General features: G+C 44.1%; 1 protein-coding gene across 3 annotated transcripts in view; it reads right to left on the bottom strand.

Moving 5' to 3' along the window:
• Positions 1-22,671, bottom strand: part of LOC110504482 (annexin A6) — a 48,962-nt gene extending 26,291 nt beyond the window's left edge. Inside the window, exons 1-17 of one of the 3 annotated variants that reach the window (XM_036969859.1) lie at positions 22,370-22,671; positions 20,811-20,849; positions 17,269-17,353; positions 16,452-16,546; positions 15,212-15,325; positions 14,970-15,060; positions 12,560-12,639; positions 12,229-12,285; positions 12,017-12,110; positions 11,551-11,646; positions 11,318-11,376; positions 10,505-10,627; positions 8,563-8,621; positions 4,660-4,738; positions 3,190-3,271; positions 2,935-3,029; positions 2,396-2,509 (exon numbers count right to left, since the gene is read on the bottom strand). In XM_036969859.1, the coding sequence (XP_036825754.1) occupies positions 2,396-2,509; positions 2,935-3,029; positions 3,190-3,271; positions 4,660-4,738; positions 8,563-8,621; positions 10,505-10,627; positions 11,318-11,376; positions 11,551-11,646; positions 12,017-12,110; positions 12,229-12,285; positions 12,560-12,639; positions 14,970-15,060; positions 15,212-15,325; positions 16,452-16,546; positions 17,269-17,353; positions 20,811-20,813 (1,326 nt within the window). In that variant the 5' untranslated portion in view covers positions 20,814-20,849; positions 22,370-22,671. Of the gene's footprint in view, positions 1-2,395; positions 2,510-2,934; positions 3,030-3,189; positions 3,272-4,659; positions 4,739-8,562; positions 8,622-10,504; positions 10,628-11,317; positions 11,377-11,550; positions 11,647-12,016; positions 12,111-12,228; positions 12,286-12,559; positions 12,640-14,969; positions 15,061-15,211; positions 15,326-16,451; positions 16,547-17,268; positions 17,354-20,804; positions 20,850-22,369 lie in introns of all 3 variants that reach the window. The other 2 variants (XM_036969858.1, XM_036969860.1) reach the window with 2 other exon arrangements.
• Positions 22,672-22,920: the final 249 nt, after the last annotated feature.

The following is a 22,920-nucleotide window of genomic DNA, read 5'->3' as shown; positions in this document are numbered from 1 at the left end:
GGCATGGGTCCTGAGATCCTCAAAAGGTTCTACAGCTGCACCCTTGAGAGCATCCTGACGGGTTGCATCCCTGCTTGGTATGGCAACTGCTCGGCCTCCGACCGCAAGGCACTACGGAGGGTAGTTCGACCCAGTACATCACTGGGGCCAAGCTTCCTGCCACCCAGGACCTCTATACCAGCCAGTGTCAGAGGAAGGCCCTAAAAATGGTCAAAGACTCCAGCCACCCTAGTCATAGACTGTTCTCTCTGCTACCGCACGGTACCGGAGCACCAAGTCTAGGTCCAAGAGGCTCCTAAATATATTCTACTCCAAAGCCATAAGACTCCTGAACATCAAGTCAAATGGCTACCAGACTATTTGCATTGCCCCCTCCTGCTCTGGAACACTGATGCTACTCTCTGTTATTATCTATGCATAGTCACTTTAATAACTCTACCTACATGTACATATTACCTCAATTACCTCAACTAACTGGTGCCCCCACACATTGACTCTGTACCGGTACCCCCCTGTATATAGACCTGCTATTGTTATTTACTGCTGCTCTTTAATTATTTGTTATTGTAATCAATTTTTTTTGGGGGGGGGGATATTTTCTTAAAACTGCATTGTTGGTTAACTAAGCATTTCGCTGTAAGGTCTAAACCTGTTGTATTCAGCATTTCACTGTAAGGTCTAAACCTGTTGTATTCAGCATTTCACTGTAAGGTCTAAACCTGTTGTATTCAGCATTTCACTGTAAGGTCTAAACCTGTTGTATTCAGCATTTCACTGTAAGGTCTAAACCTGTTGTATTCAGCATTTCGCTGTAAGGTCTAAACCTGTTGTATTCAGCATTTCACTGTAAGGTCTAAACCTGTTGTATTCAGCATTTCGCTGTAAGGTCTAAACCTGTTGTATTCGGCGCATGTGACAAATACAACTTGATTTGATTCTTTGAAATGATTGTCAAAAACAGAAATACCGTATTTACACAAGTATTCAGACCCTTTGCTATGAGACTTGAAATTGAGCTCAGGTGCCTCCTGCATCCATTGATCATCCTTGAGATGTTTCTACAACTTGATTGGAGTCCACCTGTGGTAAGTTCAATTGATTGGACATGATTTGGAAAGGCACACACCTGTCTATATAAGGTCCAATAGTTGACAGTGTATGTCAGAGCAAAAACAAAGCCATAAGGACGAAGGAATTCTCCGTAGAGCTCCGAGACAGGATTGTGTCGAGGCACAGATCTGGGGAAGGGTACCAAAAAATATCTGCAGCGTTGAAGGTGCCCAAGAACACAGTGGCCTCCATCATTCTTAAATGGAAGAAGTTTGGAACCACCTAGACTCTTCCTAGAGCTGGCCACCCGGCCAAACTGAGCAATCAGGGGAGAAGTGCTTTGGTCAGGGAGGTGACCAAGAACCCGATGGTCACTCTGACAGAGCACCAGAGTTCCTCCGTGGAGATGGGAGAAGCTTCAAGAAGGACATTCATCTCTGCAGCATTCCACCAATCAGGCCTTTATGGTAGAGTGGTTAGATGGAAGCCACTCCTCAGTAAAAGGCCCATGACAGCCCGCTTGGAGTTTGCAAATGGCACCTAAAGTCTCTCAGACAATGAAAAACAAGATTCTCTGGTCTGATGAAACCAAGATTGAATTATTTGGCCTGAATTCCAAGTGTCACGTCTGGAGGAAACCTGGCACCATCCCTACGGTGAAGCATGGTGGTGGCAGCATCATGCTGTGGGGATGTTTTTCATCGGCAGGGACTGAGAGACTAGTCCTGACCGAGGGAAAGATGAACGACGCAAAGTACAGAGAGATTCTTGATGAAAACCTGCTCCAGAGCGCTCAGGACCTCAGACTGGGGAGATGGTTCATCTTCCAACCTGACAACGACCCTAGACAACGCAGGTGTGGCTTTGGGTCTCTGAATGTCCTTGAGTAGCCAACCAGAGCCCGGACTACATCTCGATCGAACATCTCTGGAGAGATCAGAAAATAGCTTTGCAGTGTCGCTCCCCCTCCAACCTGGCAGAGCTTGAGAGGATCTGCAGAGTAGAATGGGAGAAATTCCCCAAATATGGGTGTGCCAAGCTTGTAACGTCATACCCAAGAAGACTTGAGGCTGTAATCACTGCCAAAGTTGCTTCATCAAAGTACTGAGTAAAGGGTTTGAATACTTACGTAAATGTGATATTTCAGTTGTTTTTTTTAATATACATTTGCAAACGTTTCTTAAAATCTGTTTTTGCCTTTTTCATTATTGGGTATTGTGTGTAGATTGAAGTAATATCATACATATTAGAATAAGGCTGTAACATAACAAAATGTGGAAAAAGTCATTGTGTCTGAATCCTTCACGAATGCGCTGTAGATACACTGACCACCATCTCTTCCTACCTCCATCGCTTTCCTCATCATCTTGGCGTCAAACTCAGCGGGCGTCAGCATCAGGCCGATAATCAGCCTCTCCAGGTTCTTAGAGAGCTCAGACTTCAGATCCTTCATCAGGTCCTATAGGAGAGGTCGTAGTTAGCACCCAGAACAGATGACGGGGGGTGGTAGGGTAGCCTGGAGGTTAGAGCGTTGGACTAGCAGCCGAAAGTGTTGCAAGTTCAAACCCCCGAGCTGACAAGGTACAAATCTATCGTTCTGCCCCTGAACAGGCAGTAAACCCACTGTTCCTAGGCTGTCATTGAAAATAAGATTTTTTTCTTAACTGACTTGCCTAGTTAAATAAAGGTAAAATAAAAATGATCATCTGATCCTGTGTACATCTGTAGCCCATGTGTGGAACTACTGGCACAAAATGGCTGCTGTGCATCACCCACTCACTGGAATGATGTCATCACATTCCAGCAAACAGAGTTTTGGATGCGGTGGGTTTCACAGTACAACGTAAAGCTCTACCATGTGAGTGTTGGGGATGTCTGTCTTACCCTGCCGAGGATGGACTTAAAGGCCTGTCTGATCTCCTGTCTCTGCTCGTTGCTCCTGTTAGCCACAATGTCAATGATGACGTCTTCATCTGTGCCTGAAGACACGGCAGAAACAATGGTTATAAATACCTGTTTTATCAAACACTTCCACACAATATGTTTAATACAATACCATATGATGTATGAACCAGTTACAACAATGTCATTAACACGGTTAGAGTGAAGGTGATGTGTTTTCCATGGGAGGCAATGTACCAAAGCCTTTCATGGCTTTCCTCAGGTTCTGAGCATCATCAGCCGGGTCGAAATCACTGGCAGGACGGATGGTTGGTCTGAGCTGAAGAAGAGAGGATGATGATGAGAGGGGGCAGGGGACAAATCAGATATAGTAAACACACACACACACACACACACACACACACACACACACACACACACACACACACGTATAGTAAAGGCAAAGCCGTTATTGCATAATCCTCCTTCTGAAATGTCAACACTTCATAGGGTCAGAGCAGCAAGCATGCACAGGTCAACACGGGGTGAGGGAAACCAGCAAGGGAGGAGATGGTAGAGTTATCAACAGCAAGGGAAAATATGGTAGAGTTATCACCACGGGGTGAGGGGCCACAGCAAGGGAGGAGATGGTAGAGTTATCACCACGAGGTGAGGGGCCACAGCAAGGGAAGAGATGGTTGAGTATATCAACAGCAAGGGAAGAGATGGTAGCGTTATCACCACGGGGTGAGGGGCCACAGCAAGGGAAGAGATGGTTGAGTTATCAACACGGGTGAGGGAAACCAGCAAGGGAAGAGACGGTAGAGTTATCAACACGGGGTGAGGGAAACCAGCAAGGGAAGAGATGGTTGAGTTATCAACACTGGGTGAGGGAAACCAGCAAGGGAAGAGATGGTTGAGTTATCACCACGGGGTGAGGGAAACCAGCAAGGGAAGAGACGGTAGAGTTATCACCACGGGTTGAGGGGCAACAGCAAGGGAGGAGATGGTAGAGTTATCACCGCGGGGTGAGGGAAACCAGCAAGGGAAGAGACTGTAGAGTTATCACCACAGGGTGAGGGAAACCAGCAAGGGAAGAGATGGTTGAGTTATCAACACGGGGTGAGGGGCCACAGCAAGGGAAGAGATGGTAGCGTTATCACCACAGGGTGAGGGGCCACAGCAAGGGAAGAGATGGTAGCGTTATCACCACAGGGTGAGGGGCCACAGCAAGGGAAGAGATGGTTGAGTTATCACCACGGGGCGAGGGGCCACAGCAAGGGAAGAGATGGTTGAGTTATCAACACGGGTTGAGGGGCAACAGCAAGGGAGGAGATGGTTGAGTTATCAACACGGGTTGAGGCGCAACAGCAAGGGAGGAGATGGTTGAGTTATCAACACGGGTTTAGGGGCAACAGCAAGGGAGGAGATGGTAGAGTTATCACCGCGGGTTGAGGGGCAACAGCAAGGGAGGACATGGTAGAGTAATCACTGCGGGTTGAGGGGCAACAGCAAGGGAGGAGATGGTAGAGTTATCACCGCGGGTTGATGGGCAACAGCAAGGGAGGACATGGTAGAGTAATCACAGCGGGTTGAGGGGCAACAGCAAGGGAAGAGATCCTTGTAAAGGTATTGAGATGCATGGCAGAGCCAGAACAAACATGCAATCTCTGAAATGACACCCTACACAGTGTACTACTTTTGGGATGTGTGAGCAGAGGGCCAAACCTGGACTTTTGTCATGGCGCTTGTTTCCCACATCTTGTAGGCTAGCTGAGCAGCCTCTGGGAAGAACTCTCCTGCAAGGCTGCAATGACCAATTATAGACTAATGAGTCAAGGAGTATGGAACAGACTGAATCAGAAAAACAGACTGGGCTGGGCATCCTGAAGATTCAAAACACTTTAATAATAAAATATATCTAATCATGAGCCAACTCTACTAGCTACTAGCTACTCTACAGCTAACCCGGACCCCCCCACAACAAAACCACAGGGCTAACCCGGACCCCCCCACAACAAAACCACAGGGCTAACCCGGACCCCCCCACAACAAAACCACAGGGCTAACCCGGACCCCCCCACAACAAAACCACAGGGCTAACCCGGACCCCCCCACAACAAAACCACAGGGCTAACCCGGACCCCCCCACAACAAAACCACAGGGCTAACCCGGACCCCCCCACAACAAAACCACAGGGCTAACCCGGACCCCCCCACAACAAAACCACAGGGCTAACCCGGACCCCCCCACAACAAAACCACAGAGCTAACCCGGACCCCCCCACAACAAAACCACAGAGCTAACCCGGACCCCCCCACAACAAAACCACAGAGCTAACCCGGACCCCCCCACAACAAAACCACAGAGCTAACCCGGACCCCCCCACAACAAAACCACAGGGCTAACCCGGACCCCCCCACAACAAAACCACAGGGCTAACCCGGACCCCCCCACAACAAAACCACAGGGCTAACCCGGACCCCCCCACAACAAAACCACAGGGCTAACCCGGACCCCCCCACAACAAAACCACAGAGCTAACCCGGACCCCCCCACAACAAAACCACAGAGCTACCCCCCCTCACACACACACAAAGAGAACTGGCTATCTAATAAACATATGGTTCATTTCCTAGATAAGATATGCTATTCTGAGATCTGACATGATCCACAAGACATCATGTTCTCTTGACAACTCTGTTTTCTCTCCTAATAATACTTCCTTAAAGTAGCTGTGTCGTTCTACGTAAAAAAGTACCTTTTGCGTCCCTTTGATATTTTAAGTAGAAATTGTTCACCAATATAGATTTTTTTTTTTTAAAAGCCTGTTATATTAAATGAGGTGCCCTTTAATATATTCCTAAATCTGATTTATTTACATGAAAAAAGGCAACAGTTACAAATCCTTTCTTAAGATAATGATTTATTTATTAATCAGATTAAATAAATAATTGTATATATATATATATATATATATACTGTATATACAGTGGGGAGAACAAGTATTTGATACACTGCCGATTTTGCAGGTTTTCCTACTTACAAAGCATGTAGAGGTCTGTAATTTGCATTTCATTTGCATTTTATTGCATGACATAAGTGTGTGCAAACCTGGTCAAGAACTAAAGGAAACGTATGATCTCTGTAATTGCAAACAAAGGTTTCTGTACCAAATATTAAGTTCTGCTTTTCTGATGTATCAACTACTTATGTCATGCAATTAAATGCAAATTAATTACTTAAAAATCAAACAATGTGATTTTCTGGATTTTTGTTTCAGATTCCGTCTCTCACAGTTGAAATGTACCTATGATAAAAAAATACAGACCTCTACATGCTTTGTAAGTAGGGAAAACCTACAAAATCGGCAGTGTATCAAATACTTGTTCTCCCCACTATATATATATATATATATATATATATATATATATATATATATATATGTCCCTCATTTTAAGGTCAACCCTGTCACGTGAACTGAACTCTAGTTTTATTTAACTATTGCTTTAGAATTGTATTTTCTAAAGAATAATAAAATAATAATAACTATGAATAATCAATTCATAGTGTAAAAGAATGTGAGCTGGGTTGTACTCTTTCTGGACATTTCCTGGTGTTTTTGTGGTGACCAAAAAACTGAGTGGGTCAAGCATAACACGTCAACCCTGTTACCCATAAATAGGAAGGAAATGAGGAATACCGTATTCAGTTGCACAAGTGAATGCATTCAAACTAAATGTCTCATTTTCCTCTGACTCGGAGAGGCGCAGGGGGCTGCCTTAAAATCCATGTCCACGTCATCGTTACCCGACTATAACTATTTTGGCAAGAAGACAAATACGCGCGAAGCTTGCATTGCCACTCCCTGTTGCACACAACAAGCTTCCATTTCCCCCGTCGCAATGGGGTTTATGGCTGTTTTAAACCCCTTAGAGTTGATTATCGCACGGGTATGTCAATCTAAGTTAAATAACCAAAGAATCCCCATCAAAATCCTTCAGTTTAAACTAGAGATATTATTGGATGCGTCTCAATCCACCGCATCTGCCTATATTGTACTTCTGCATCTGTGGTGGGAGGTGGCAGAGCTAGAGCGGTGTTTGTCAGAGCATGAGACGTCCCGAAAATTGGTCTTGTCGCGTAAATGTCCGCAGCGTCCAGAAGGTGTGAACTACAAACTATTATGACAACTATATGGAAAGATGAGCCTCTCACGAAGGTGTTTTCCGTTTTGCTTTACGAACCCCACAAGTGTCAGGAGACATCGGGTTCTCGGTCACCTCCAAGGCCCTTCTCCCCCGATTGCTCAGTTTGGCCGGGCGGACAGCTCTAGGAAGAGTCTTGGTGGTTCCAAACTTCTTCCATTTAAGAACGATGGAGGCCACTGTGTTCTTTGGGGACCTTCTACGCTGCAGAAATGTTTTGGTACCCTTCCCCAGATCTGTGCCTCGACACAATCCTATCTCGGAGCTCTACGGACAATTCCTTCAACCTCATGGCTTGGTTTTAGCTATGACATGCACTGTCAACTGTGGGACCTTATATAGACAGGTGTGTGCCTTTCCAAATCATGTCCAATCAATTGAATTTACCACATGTGGACTCCAATCAAGTTGTAGAAACATCTCAAGGATCATCAATGGAAACAGGATGCACCTGAACTCCATTTTGAGTGTCATAGCAAAGGGTCTGAATACTTATGTAAATAAGGTATTTCTAAAAACCTGTTTTTACTTTGTCATTATGGGGTATTGTGGTGTCATTATGGGGTATTGTGGTATCATTATGGGGTATTGTGGTGTCATTATGGGGTATTGTGGTGTCATTATGGGGTATTTTGATGTCATTATGGGGTATTGTGATGTCATTATGGGGTATTGTGGTGTCATTATGGGGTATTGTGATGTCATTATGTGGTATTGTGTGTAGATTGATGAGGAAAAAATATAATTGAATCCATTCTAGAATGAGGCTGTAACGTAACAACATTTTGAAAAAGAGAAGGGGTCTGAATACTTTCAGAATGCTCTGTATCTCCTGGAATAGCATAGACACTTCAGAACCCTGTTTTTATGATTTATTTTCTGACTGTCCTTTTTGACATGTATGAATGGGTTATTCAATGCGTTTCTATCGGCTTTAGTAGTAAAGGCTAAAATTGTTATTTTATCAAATACCTATTTTTTTTAAATGTTGATACCTAAAGGGGTCACACAATTAAAAATCAAATAGCAAAATTATCCACAGTATGACCATCTTAGTATGACCACAACATCGATATCATGACCATAATTCCTTATGTCAGCTTTGCACTCCCCCAACCTTTACACTATAAGCAGACTCTGTTCTGACCCTTCAGGCTTGCCTGTTGAGAGTTATATATGAACAGTATTTCTCCTCTGACTCATTCCTAAACTATGACCACATTTCATTCTAAATTCTCTCACTTTTTAGGGAAGCTTTGGGTTTCAGCTCCTTGGCTTACTGTTTTCTCAGAAAAAGTCATTGTCGAATCTGCCAACTGTGGATAAACTGAGATGGTGCAATGTCACCCCCAAGCGGTGAAAATGAACTACTAAAAATACCCAGTAATGATGAGCTCCATCAATCAGCAGTAACTAACTTACTCATCGTCTCCTCCACACAGGGCGAGCAGAGTCCTCTTGTAATCTCCTGATGTGTCTTCCTAAAGGGGTAGAAGACCAGACGGAACATTAAGACACCATGTTAAAATATATACAGTCAGGGAGATATACAGATAGTTAGTTAGACAGGGACATATAGACAGACAGCTAGTTAGATAGACAGACAGCTAGATAGATAGGGAGATATACAGATAGGTAGATAGACAGATAGCTAGTTAGATAGACATATAGATAGTTAGACATATAGATAGTTAGAAAGACAGGGATATATACATATAGTTAGATAGACATATATATACAGTTAGATAGACAGATAGCTAGTTGGACAAACATATAGCTAGTTTGATAGACATATAGCTAGTTAGACAGATAGGTAATTAGATAGATAGTTAGACAGATAGCTATATAAATAGATATATATATAGTTAGATATACTGATAGCTAGTTAGATAGACATAGATAGTTAGATATACAGATAGCTAGTTAGATAGACATATAGATAGTTAGATATACTGATAGCTAGTTAGATAGACATATAGATAGTTAGATAGACAGATAGCTAGTTAGATAGACATAAATATATAGTTAGATAGACATATAGCTAGTTAGATAGACATATATATATAGTTAGATAGACTGATAGCTAGTTAGATAGACAGATAGCTCGTTAGATAGACAGATAGCTAGTTAGATAGACATATATATATAGTTAGATAGACAGATAGCTAGTTAGATAGACTGATAGCTAGTTAGATAGACATATATATATATAGTTAGATAGACATCTAGCTAGTTAGATAGACATATATATATAGTTAGATAGACTGATATCTAGTTAGATAGACAGATAGCTAGTTAGATAGACATATATATATATAGTTAGATAGACAGATAGCTAGTTAGATAGACTGATAGCTAGTTAGATAGACTGATAGCTAGTTAGATAGACCAATAGCTAGTTAGATAGACAGATAGCTAGCTAGTTAGATAGACCGATAGCTAGTTAGATAGACAGATTGCTAGCTAGTTAGATAGACAGATAGCTAGTTAGATAAACATATAGATAGTTAGAAAGACAGGGATATATACAGATAGTTAGATAGACAGATAGTTAGTTAGATAGATAGACAGATAGCTAGTTAGATAGTTAGATAGACAGACAGCTAGTTAGATAGACATATATATAGTTAAATAGACATATAGCTAGTTAGATAGACAGATAGCTAGTTAGATAAACATATAGATAGTTAGATAGACAGATACCTAGTTAGATAGACAGATAGCTAGTTAGATAGACAGATAGCTAGTTAGACAGACATATAGCTAGTTAGATATACAGATAGCTAGTTAGATAGTTAGATAGACAGATAGCTAGTTAGATAGACATATAGCTAGTTAGATATACAGATAGCTAGTTAGATAGACAGACAGCTAGTTAGATAGTTAGATAGACAGACAGCTAGTTAGACAGACAGATAGCTAGTTAGACAGACAGATAGCTAGTTAGACAGACAGATAGCTAGTTAGACAGACAGGAAGATAGACAGTATGGAGTCATAATGTTACTCTTATCTCAGTCACTAGACAAGGTGACTAAGAACTCAGTCACTAGACAAGGTGACTAAGAACTCAGTCACTAGACAAGGTGACTAAGAACTCAGTCACTAGACAAGGTGACTAAGAACTCAGTCACTAGACAAGGTGACTAAGAACTCAGTCACTAGACAAGGTGACTAAGAACTCAGTCACTAGACAAGGTGACTAAGAACTCAGTCACTAGACAAGGTGACTAAGAACTCAAGTCACTAGACAAGGTGACTAAGAACTAAGACAGAACTTCAAACAAGAGGCATTATAAAGTCTGGAGGTTACAATCTATAGGATCAAAGCATATACGGGTTTAAGATAAGTTAAGTTGTATCACCTTGATCATGTTGTACAGGGACTTCTCATAGCACATACGGAAGCACTCCCGTATATCCAGCATGTCAATCTCAGAACGACAGATCATGATCCTGATCAGAGTGTTGTCTTGCGTACCAAGACCCTGGAGAGAGAGAGAGAGAGAGATTTACTGTTCACTTTTTATTGTTTTTTTCACTTTTGTTTATCCATTTCACTTGCTTTGGCAACGTTAACATATGTTTCCCCATGACAATAAAGCCCCTTGAATTGAATTGAAATAGAGAGAGGGAGGGAGAGAGAGAGACAGAGAGAGAGAGAGAGAGAGAGAGAGAGAGAGAGAGAGAGAGAGAGAGAGAGAGAGAGAGAGAGAGAGAGAGGAGAGAAAGAGAGAGAGAGAGAGAGAGAGAGAGACAGAGACAGAGAGAGACAGAGAGAGAGAGACAGAAAGAGAGAGAGAGAGAGAGCGCGAGACAGAGAGAGAGAGACAGAGAGAGACAGAGAGAGAGAGAGAGAGAGAGAGAGGGGGGAGAGAAAGAGAGAGAGAGAGACAGAGAGAGACAGAGAGAGACAGAGAGAGACAGAGAGAGACAGAGAGACAGAAAGAGAGAGAGAGAGAGAGAGAGAGAGCGCGAGACAGAGAGAGACAGAGAGAGAGAGAGCGCGAGACAGAGAGAGACAGAGAGAGAGACAGAGAGAGAGACAGAGAGAGAGAGAGAGAGAAAGAGAGTAAAGCCCTTTGAATTGAATTGAGAGCTTGTTGGTCAGAGTGAGTTGGATATGAGCGCGGCTGAGACTGAAAGACTTCAATAAGAATAAGCAGTTGATTTTTTACCTTCATAGACTTGTAGAGACGCTTGGCGAAGTACATAGGTACACTCCTGATGCACTGGACTGTAGGAGACAAGACGCACAAGACAGACATGTTGAAATAAGGGTTCGTGGATGACTTGACTAGGTATGATTAGACCAGACTGAACGAGACGGTGAGTGTACTCCACGATGTTCAATTTGATTTCAATTTGGTTCCGTCTGATTTTTAACCATCAGAAAGAGTCCAACACGTACCGACAGCCAACATGAGGTTCTCAAAGTCTCCAGACAGCTCACTCTTGATACTGTCCTCTATGGACGTCTCTGCTATCTCCTGGTACTTATCAAACACTGCAGGAAGAAGACAAGAGAACGGAGTCATTCCCTGGCATGGTATCCTAGTCAGTGAACTATTGAGACCAGACCACAGACACATAACTCAGCAGCCTGATACAACCAGGATCCCTGTGTGTTGTGGGTGTGACAAGAAATGACCCATTCACACTAGTAAATGTCACACTGACGTCATACTGGATATGTTCCAAATGGAACCCTATTCGTTACATAGTGCACTACTTTTAACATCTATGGGTTATAGACAGCGCACTATGTAGGGGGTAGGGTGCCATTTGGGATGTAACCAATAGTTCTGGTCAGGCTGAGGTCATGATACTGTTGTCGCGCTCAGCCTCATGTTTATGTACCCCAGTGTTATACTCACCCATCTGTAGGTGGTCGAAACTGCGGTTTCCCAGCAACATAATGAAAATGGACTCCTCTGTGCCCCACTGCTCCTCCCCGGCTGCAAACAGCACCTGGAAAGTGTTGAAAAGTGATAGTTAGAGACAGGAAGAAAGGGGTGAGGTTGGGTAGGGGATCAAATGCTTGGTGTTTATATTATGGGGAACGTGTTCTCCTGCTTTAAACACTCACCTGAGCGTCCTCCTCTATTAGATCAGTATGCACTACTCCTGGTTCATCTCTGGTTCCCTGGAGAAAAACACACACACACACACACACACACACACACACACACACACACACACACACACACACACACACACACACACACACACACACACACACACACGCCTTGGTTAGGACAACAACAAGTTTGGTAACAGATTGGTACCCAGACTAGATCAACTTACAAAATAACGAAAACCAGAAAACAAGCTATTGACAGCCTTTCAAATAGTCAAATCACATTTAGATCGATTTACATTTCCTGTTTCCATGGCTGTGACCTTATAAAACAACTTACCTGGAGTAAAACAACCAGCATCTTCTTAAAGTGCCCTGAGGTCTCTCCTGTAACGTCCTCCTCGATGTCTGAGCCGTAAGCTGAAGACAGTAACAACACAGGCAGTTAATAACGCAACCAGGATTTCACTGGAACATGCTGTGTTTGTCATACACACACTACATGACCAGAAGTATGTTGACAACCTGCTCGTCGAACATCTCATTCCAAAATCGTGGGCATTAATATGGAGTTGCCCGCCCCCCCCCCCCCCCCCCCCACCCATTTGCTGCTATTACAACCTCCACTCTTCTGGGAAGGCTTTCCATTAGATGTTGGAACATTGCTGCAGGGACTTGCTTCCATTCAGCCATGCGGCTATGGAACCCCTGACCTGTTCACCGGACATCCCAGACCTTCTGTTTTCAACTCTCTCGAGACAGAAAGAGCAGTAGAGATATTCTGAATGATCGGCTATGAAAAGCCAACTGACATTTACTCCTGAGGTGCTGACCTGTTGCACCCTCTACAACCACTGTGTTGATTATTATTTGACCCTGTTGGTCATCTATGAACGTTTGAACATCTTGGCCATGTTCTGTTATAATCTCCACCCACCACAGCCAGAAGAGGACTGGCCACCCCTCATAGCCTGGTTCCTCTCTATGTTTCTTCCTAGGTTCTGGCCTTTCTGGGGAGTTTTTCCTAGTCACCGTGCTTCTACACCTGCATTGCTTGCTGTTTCGGGTTTTAGGCTGGGTTTCTGTACAGAACTTTGTGACATCAGCTGATGAAGAAGGGCTTTATAAATACATTTGATTGATTGAAGAGCATTAGTGAGGTCGGGCACTGATGTTGGGCGATTAGGCCTGGCTCGCAGTTGGCGTTCCAATTCATCCCAAAGGTATTCGATGGGGTTGAGGTCAGGGCTCTGTGCAGGCCAGTCCAGTTCTTCCACACTGATCTCTGCAAACCATTTCTGTATGGATCTCGCTTTGTGAACGGGGGCATTGTCATGCTGAAACAGGAAAGGCCTTCCCCAAACTGTTGCCACAAAGTTAGAAGCACAGAAACATCTAGAATGTCATTGTATGCTGTAAGGTTAATATCTCCCTTCACTGGAACTAAGGGGCCTAGTCCCGAACCATGAAAACAACCCCAGACCATTATTCCTCCTCCGCCAAAATGTACAGTTGGCACTATGGATTGGGGCAGGTAGCGTTCTCCTGGCATCTGCCAAACCCAGATTAGTCCGTCGGACTGCCAGATGGTGAAGCGTGATTCATCACTCCAGAGAACATGTTTCCACTGCTCCAGAGTCCAATGGCGGTGAGCTTTACACCACTCCAGCCAACGCTTGGCATTGCGCATGGTGATCTTAGGCTTGTGTGCGACTGCTCGGCCATGGAAACCCATTTCATGAAGCCCCCGAGAAGCAGTTCTTGTGCTGACGTTGCTTCCAGAGGCAGTTTGTAACTCGGTAGTGAGTGTTACAACCGAGGACAGATGATTTTTACGCGCTACACGCTTCAGCACCCATTCTGTGAGCTTCTGTGGCCTAAGCCGTTGTTGCTCCTAGACGTTTCCACTTCACAATAACAGCACTTACAGTTGACCCGGGCAGCTCTAGCAGGGCAGAAATTTGATGAACTGTCTTGTTAGAAAGGTGGCATCCTGTGACGGTGCCACGTTGAAAGTCACTGAGCTCGTCAGCAAAGGCCATTTTTACTGCTAATGTTTGTCTATGGAGATTGCATGGCGGTGTGCTCGATTTTATACACCTGTCAGCAACGGGTGTGGCTGAAATAGCCAAATCCACTAATTTGAAGGGGTGCCCACATACTTCTGTAGAGTATGTCATACTGTTGCTGCGGCAACAGGAAATGGGAATTCAAGTGTAGAGTATGTCATATGTCATAGAGTATGTTGCTGCGGCAACAGGGAATGGGAATTCAAGTGTAGAGTATGTCATAGAGTATGTTGCTGCGGCAACAGGAAATGGGAATTCAAGTGGAAATTACAAAACTTCAGAAGCCTTGAATACACTACACGTTTGCATTTCCTGCCGTGTAGCAAAAATTCTCAGCAACAAAAGAGTGATCAAACTAGTTAGCTAGCTACCCCTCTGTTTCACCTCTGAACTGCCTCTGCTCTAGCCTTCCTCCTGGTGCCGAACTATTTGTTTTGGTTTTTAGAAATTGTATATTTTTTTAAACATTTTTTGTTGTTGCTTAAAGCTCTTTGACTTTGTAATAAAAAATGCTATAATAATACATTATTATTATCATATGGTGTATGTCATATGTATTTGTCTTTAACTATAGATCATAGATCTGCAGGTATCTCCACCATTCAGCTTCTAATGCTTTTAATGGGAGATAGGAAATATATCTTACTATCTATTCTAATGGGAGGAGGAAATATATCTTACCATCCTTGTATGCCTCCACCAGCTCGTGTATCTGTTGGTTGTTCCTCGAGGCCAAGACTTCAATCAGGCACTTCTCATCTGTTCCTGCCCCCTTAGAAATAAAGCATTGCATTAAATACAGAATGGCACAAGTTACTAACTGGACTGTGTAACAGTTGGTGTCTGATGTGGGTATTCTCAATTCTGATCATTTTCCTGTTTCTTAACTTTTTACTTCCAAAATCTCGAAGACATTATCTTACTTTGATGGCATCGTGGATCTCTTTGGCGTCATGGTAGGCCTGGGGTCTCATCAGACTGACGATGAGGCGTTCAAAATGCCCCGTCAGCTCATACTTCAGGTCATCTATCAGGTCCTGGGGAACAGAGACGTCTGTTAGGAAGTTACCCTCTCACGGTGTGCGCACACTGAATTGTGAATTGCGAATTGACTGGACAAACTTACCTTAAAGAATTCAACACAATTAGTAAGACACGTGTCTGTTTTGAAGTTGTCCTGTCATGATTTGTGACACAACGTGCTCAGTAGAGTATAGTGAGTTCAACAACGCTTCTGTTAGCGGCAAACATGTTACTTAGCAACAATTTCAGTTGAACGATTTGAATGAATATTCCAAAATATTACAGTGAAACATTAAACAGATCCTTTTTTGTAAGGATAACTGAGGCAGTTTAGGGATAATGGTCAAACTGCAAATGACGTTGCTATTCCTACTACATGTAATGGGAAAGCCTACAGGGTTACATTATTATTTGTAGTGGCAGTTTAGACCCCAAAACAGACACTGACGTTCTCTGCACACTACCTTCGCAGACTGTTAGCTAATGTTAGCACAAAACAACACAAATGGAAAATGTTAGCTAATGTTAGCATAGAACAACACAAATTGGAAATGTTAGCTAATATTAGCACAAAACAACACAAATGGGAAATGTTAGCTAACGTTAGCATAGAACAACACAAATGGGAAATGTTAGCTAAAGTTAGCATAGAACAACACAAATGGGAAATGTTAGCTAATGTTAGCATATAACAACACAAATGGGAAATGTTAGCTAACGTTAGCATAAAACAACACAAATGGGAAATGTTAGCTATTGTTAGCATAAAACAACACAAATGGGTAATGTTAGCTAACGTTAGCTAATGTTCACAAACTGATGCATGCACCTCTGGAATTTAACTAAGAATGTATTGTACCTTCTAATAAATGGCACACTGAATTGTGCAATTTGTGGTATAGCTACATTTTACACCGTGGTTTTAGCTGATACAGATCCAGTATTTACCTGGTATTAACTATAGATGATAGAGTGGGTCAAAGTAACAATGGGTACTTTCTGATATATAGTGATGTTTATGTACATGAATCCTCCCCCCCCAAAAAAATGATTTCAATGCAATCCAGGTCCAGCTCTGGAAAGGTACAGAAACGTGATGATAGATGTGATGTTAGATGTTATGATGTGATGTTCCTGTACCTTCCCATAGCTAGACTTGTACGCCTGTACAATCTCCTGTCTCTGAGCATTGCTTCTGCCAGTGACCAAATCCAAGATGGCCTCCTTGTCGCTGCCTGCAGAGCACAGAGGAAGATCATCAGTAACATCATTAGTAACATTTGACTTTAGAACCTTGTCAGCCAGGGCTGTCCAATCCTGTTCCTGGAGAGCTACACCACTGAAATAGAATGATTCTAATCTATTCCTATGAGCTACCCTCCTCTAGATTTTTGCTCCAACGCCCGTTGTAACTAAACTGATTCTTATCAACCAGCTAATTACCAGAATTAATTACCAGAATTACCAGGGTTGGAGTTAAAACCTACAGGACGGTATCTCTCCAGGAACAGGGTTGGAGTTAAAACCTACAGGATGGTTTCTCTCCAGGAACAGGGTTGGAGCTAAAACCTACAGGACGGTATCTCTCCAGGAACAGGGTTGGAGTTAAAACCTACAGGACGGTATCTCTCCAGGAACAGGGTTGGAGTTAAAACATACAGAATGGTATCTCTCCAGGAACAGGGTTGGAGTTAACCTACAGGACGGTATCTCTCCAGGAACAGGGTAGGATGTTAACCTACAGGATGGTATCTCTCCAGGAACAGGGTTAAATCAGCCCTGTTCTAAACAGCCGTGAATACTGGTGTTGGAGTTGTGTATCTCTAGCCTGGTTAATAAACCAGACAGAACTGAAGTAAACTGAAACAAAGTGCAGTGCATTGTTCTGTTTGGTTTTACCAGGCTAGTGTACCCCTGCCCTAAAGTGGATACTGAGTGTAGCTACGGTGTTACTCACCGATGCCTTTCATGGCATTGTAGAGAGTCTCAGCATCTGCGCTGGCATCAAAGTCTGGAGCATCGGTTACTGTGCCTCGGAACCCCTAGAAAAATATTCATGACATTTTATTCACTTAATCAGGTCAGTTGTTAAAGAACACATTTTCATTCATAACAATGAGTTTCAGAGCAAAGGTTGATTGAGCCAACTGGAAGCTTGGTATGACTAGTTCGGCACAGAAGAATGAATGAGGGGCCAGGAATTGCTCTGGGCCTGTCCCAGGTTTAATTAAAGTCACAGGGAAGTGAGGGGTTATGGGTGTATTTGTGGGCTGTGTTGGAGTATATGATGGCCTTGAGGAGCTGTGTGGGTGAATAGGGAGCAGGAAGGGGCTGTGTGGGTGAACAGAGAGCAGGAAGGGGCTGTGTGGGTGAATAGGGAGCAGGAAGGGGCTGTGTGGGTGTACAGGGAGCAGGAAGGGGCTGTGTGGGTGTACAGGGAGCAGGAAGGGGCTGTGTGGGTGTACAGGGAGCAGGAAGTGGCTGTGTGGGTGTACAGGGAGCAGGAAGTGGCTGAGTGGGTATACAGGGAGAAGGAAGGGCTGTGGCTGCAGTCTCTGTGGCCGAGCCTGCCCTGAGCAGAGGGTTGACAGGCAGACAGACAGCTGACACCAGTCTGCCCGCCTGCCTACAGCTGCCCCCTCCAGAACAGCAGTGTGTGTGCAGGGAGGAACGGGGAGGTCAGGTTACACACACAGAGACCTGCTCAGTCTGCAGGGGTCTGACACGGTTTCATAGAAGCTGACTTCAAATCAACACGGTAACAATAAAACAACACAATAGTCACCAGGGCTGCAATTCAATCAAATATTCAGTGCGGAAAATATCGGTGTTCATATGACGTGAAAATACACGTTGAAGATCACGTGATAAACAAGAACCAAATAAACAGCTCAGAGACTACAGATCTGTCTTGAAGAATCCCCAGCCTATATCTGATACGTATTTCTTATCCTGTATGTGAGAAACATATCCGTTTCTGTGGAGATTCTTTCTGCTGCATTGAGGCACACAGCCAATGTCTCCTACCCAGAAATCCAGCCAGTCAGACAGCCAAGGAGGCCACTGCACATGCTCAGATGTGCCCCTACTACAGCTCTACCATAGAGACCATCACTCCCCAGGACAGCTGGGAGGTCCCACCCACATAGCGACAGGACCAAACCAACGGGCCTATAGCAACGGTCCTTTCAGCAAACAGACTGTTCAAGCAGCAAATAAGCATCGTAGAACATAGATAATCACAGTATGTTCAGATGATACCAGTGAAATACTAGAGCTATTTGTTTTGATGATAAAACTAAACTACAGCAGTGATTGGCTGCATGCAACTTCCATTCAGACACTGCACTATCCTTGGCACCAGTCTGTCTGTGCTATGGCTAACTTGTCGTTTGTCTTGCTACTCTGGTGTAGCCATCCTTGGACATGCTTTTGATATTACATAGTCTAGTGTAACAGTATAGCTTTGGTCTGTCCCCTCGCCCCTACCCGGGCTCGAACCACACATCAACAACTGACACCCACAAAGCATCGTTACCCATCGCTCCACAAAAGCCGCCGCTTCAAGTTTCAGGGCGAGTGACGTCACCGATTGAAACGCTATTAGCGCGCACCACCGCTAACTAGCTAGCCATTTCACATCGGTTACACTAGCATGGCAATCCTTAGACATGGTTTTGATATTAAATAGTCTAGCAGAGCCATCTTTGGACATGGTTTTGATATTAAATAGTCTAGCAGAGCCATCTTTGGACATGGTTTTGATATTAAATAGTCTAGCAGGGCCATCTTTGGACATGGTTTTGATATTAAATAGTCTAGCAGAGCCATCTTTGGACATGGTTTTGATATTAAATAGTCTAGCAGGGCCATCTTTGGACATGGTTTTGATATTAAATAGTCTAGCAGGGCCATCTTTGGACATGGTTTTGATATTAAATAGTCTAGCAGAGCCATCTTTGGACATGGTTTTGATATTAAATAGTCTAGCAGAGCCATCTTTGGACATGGTTTTGATATTAAATAGTCTAGCAGGGCCATCTTTGGACATGGTTTTGATATCAAATAGTCTAGCAGAGCCATCTTTGGACATGGTTTTGATATTAAATAGTCTAGCAGGGCCATCTTTGGACATGGTTTTGATATTAAATAGTCTAGCAGGGCCATCTTTGGACATGGTTTTGATATTAAATAGTCTAGCAGGGCCATCATTGCAAATCTCCTCTTGTTGACTGGACTTTCAGAGCTTACGTGAGCGGAACCTGGGTGTCCGAGGCTTGGCATCAGATAGAGGAGCAGGCCTGACGGAACCTGGGTGTCCGAGGCTTGGCATCAGATAGAGGAGCAGGCCTGACGGAACCTGGGTGTCCGAGGCTTGGCATCAGATAGAGGAGCAGGCCTGACGGAACCTGGGTGTCCGAGACTTGGCATTAGATAGAGGAGCAGGCCTGACGGAACCTGGGTGTCCGAGACTTGGCATCAGATAGAGGAGCAGGCCTGACGGAACCTGGGTGTCCGAGGCTTGGCATCAGATAGAGGAGCAGGCCTGACGGAACCTGGGTGTCCGAGGCTTGGCATCAGATAGAGGAGCAGGCCTGACGGAATCTGGGTGTCCGAGACTTGGCATCAGATAGAGGAGCAGGCCTGACGGAACCTGGGTGTCCGAGGCTTGGCATCAGATAGAGGAGCAGGCCTGACGGAACCTGGGTGTCCGAGGCTTGGCATCAGATAGAGGAGCAGGCCTGACGGAACCTGGGTGTCCGAGGCTTGGCATCAGATAGAGGAGCAGGCCTGACGGAACCTGGGTGTCCGAGACTTGGCATTAGATAGAGGAGCAGGCCTGACGGAACCTGGGTGTCCGAGACTTGGCATCAGATAGAGGAGCAGGCCTGACGGAACCTGGGTGTCCGAGGCTTGGCATCAGCTAGAGGAGCAGGCCTGACGGAACCTGGGTGTCCGAGGCTTGGCATCAGATAGAGGAGCAGGCCTGACGGAACCTGGGTGTCCGAGGCTTGGCATCAGATAGAAGAGCAGGCCTGACGGAACCTGGGTGTCCGAGGCTTGGCATCAGATAGAGGAGCAGGCCTGACGGAACCTGGGTGTCCGAGGCTTGGCATTAGATAGAGGAGCAGGCCTGACGGAACCTGGGTGTCCGAGGCTTGGCATTAGATAGAGGAGCAGGCCTGACGGAACCTGGGTGTCCGAGGCTTGGCATCAGATAGAGGAGCAGGCCTGACGTATGCCTGCCGGAGCTCTCTCTGTGTGTCTGTCAATAGCATGTCCAGGTTGCCAGAGGGAAGTGACACCTTATACTGCTGCCATTACAATAAACAGATGCCCCAAGGCTGATGACTGCTCATCTGACCCCTCCTCTGTCCTTACCTCATTATCATACAGTCATTATGGAATAGGATACGTTTATCCTTATAGATCTACTGTAGCTACACATAGCACTGAGAGAATGGCAGACACAGGATTATAATTTTGACTTACCATTACCATATTTGGTCTTTTAAGGATATGCAGGAAACAATCAACCTGCAAGACAAGATATATACGAAGCAGAAATGAGAACAGAGAAACGTGTTGACATTCTGTTTAAGATGGTATCAATATCAACCAATCAAATGTATTTATGGAGCCCTTTTTACAGCTCGCAGTTGTCACAAAGAGCTTTTTACAGAAACCAAGGGGTCCTCTTCTGGCTGTTCCATCTTATCGATCCTAACTGTCAATGTTTACATTATATGATTGTGATCCACATGTGTGGCCGGATGAACAAAGAGATGCTATTGGACCATAGGCTCATGAAAATATACTCGATATGTCATTGAATGGTGGTGGTCCGGTTTCAGCACAACACCATCCACAGAACCTGCACTAGAGAAGACTGCATTGCAAGATCAAAACACTGTTTCATAATAAAAGTCACTAGTAGGCTTGCTATAGGATTATACAGGGAGAAGACACAACGGGGGCCCACCCACATGCTGACGCGTTCAGGGTAAATGTAGGGTGGTTGGCTTATGGCCTAGTGGTTATAAAGCATAGCCACGTTTTCTGCAGGAAACATGTTGGCTGCTTCTCTCCTGCAGTTCAGTGTGGCTACAGTGTTCCCTTTCAGAGTGGTAGTTAGCTTTAGCATCTGGTGAGGTGGAGAAAGGGGCACAGAACATCTAATAATCAAACATCTACTTTTACAAAGGTACGGTTGGGTTAAACTTGTTCTGACACTCTTGTTGAACTGTTTTGAAGCATCTCCACTTTGAACCAAAGCACACACGGTCTATGATGATGGATTCTACAGTAGATGGAAAAACTGTGTAGCTTAAGAATTTGTGTATCAGTAAAGGGAATGCTGTTGGACTTTCCAAATGAGATGTAAGTCATTCGGATTCTCATAAAGAATATATAGCGCAGGAGAAGCACTCAGTGAGGACAAGCAAGCACGCAGTATTGCAGTCAATTGTAGGATTTCTGAGAGTTTCTCCATTAGTGAGGATATGAGATAAACAATCTAAGAAAGGTATCTTAGTTTGTTTAAGATAAGCCCACAGCAGTGTTCAGTCTCCTAAAATAGTTTGATCCACAACCCCTACAGCCACAGAATGTCCACGACCACACCCCATCTCTCAGGCTCCCACCCCAAACTAATTATACAACTTCATATTCATAAAGCTTAAAACTTTTTTAAAAATGTATTTATTTTATTCTGTCTAAAAACACATAACTTAGAATTTGACTATTTACACAATGGACATCAATGTCAATAGACATGACTCATGTCTATGCTCAATCCCTTGCTTTACATTTACAACATCCTTTTCTCTATGTTGTTCTTTATACTTCTTGGTTTGTAAAATGGGACAGTGTGTCTGTTTATTACTCTCATTTCACAAACTTGCTATTATAGGCTTGGGCTAGGCTAATAATAGCCTAAACAAACCGTTATAGCTCCGTTATTGTCTTCACGTGACTTGCGACAACATTATCTTTGCCTATATTGTTGAGCATTTGACACTATAGGAAACTCGTTACAATGCAAAATGCAAACTCACCTCTTTTACAGAACTAATTTGATCCAAATCAACCCACGCCGCAGTGCTGACCTCCTCTCTCCTGCGTTTTGCCCGGTGTTGAAACAGCCAGCTGTCTTATTCACTGTCCTCGAGCTGACGTAATAACTGCGGCGCTCACCGGCAGTGCGTCAAAAAGAGTTTCCCTTTCAAACAGCGAGCCCTTCCACACTGAATAAAAATGGTGTTTACGGTAAATTAACAAAGATGTGAACAACTAATTTACTTGTGCTGTTTGGTCTTTCTGGACGCTCCATATACCCACTAAGCATGAACCTTCTTTAGGACTTATTTTTGGTCCTGTCAGATCAAAGAGGGATGCAATTGCAGCCAGCAATTCAGGGTGTTCCTGCATGTGGGAATTCTGGCACGTGCTGGAAACCCTCTTTATACTTCTATTGGTCAATTTCTAAGCTAGGACAGGAGGGAGGTGGGGCCAGTCCACTACAGGAGGTGGCTTTAATGCACAATAAAGTTGGATGCCAGCCGCCGAAAAAACCTCACAGAAGAAGGGGCGGGGGTGACAATGGTAG

This window comes from Oncorhynchus mykiss, chromosome 31 (genome assembly GCF_013265735.2).
Source record: "Oncorhynchus mykiss isolate Arlee chromosome 31, USDA_OmykA_1.1, whole genome shotgun sequence".
Classification (NCBI taxonomy): Eukaryota; Metazoa; Chordata; class Actinopteri; order Salmoniformes; family Salmonidae; genus Oncorhynchus; species Oncorhynchus mykiss.
The sequence above is the reverse complement of the archived record's forward strand: the minus strand, read 5'-3'. Positions and strand labels throughout refer to the sequence as shown.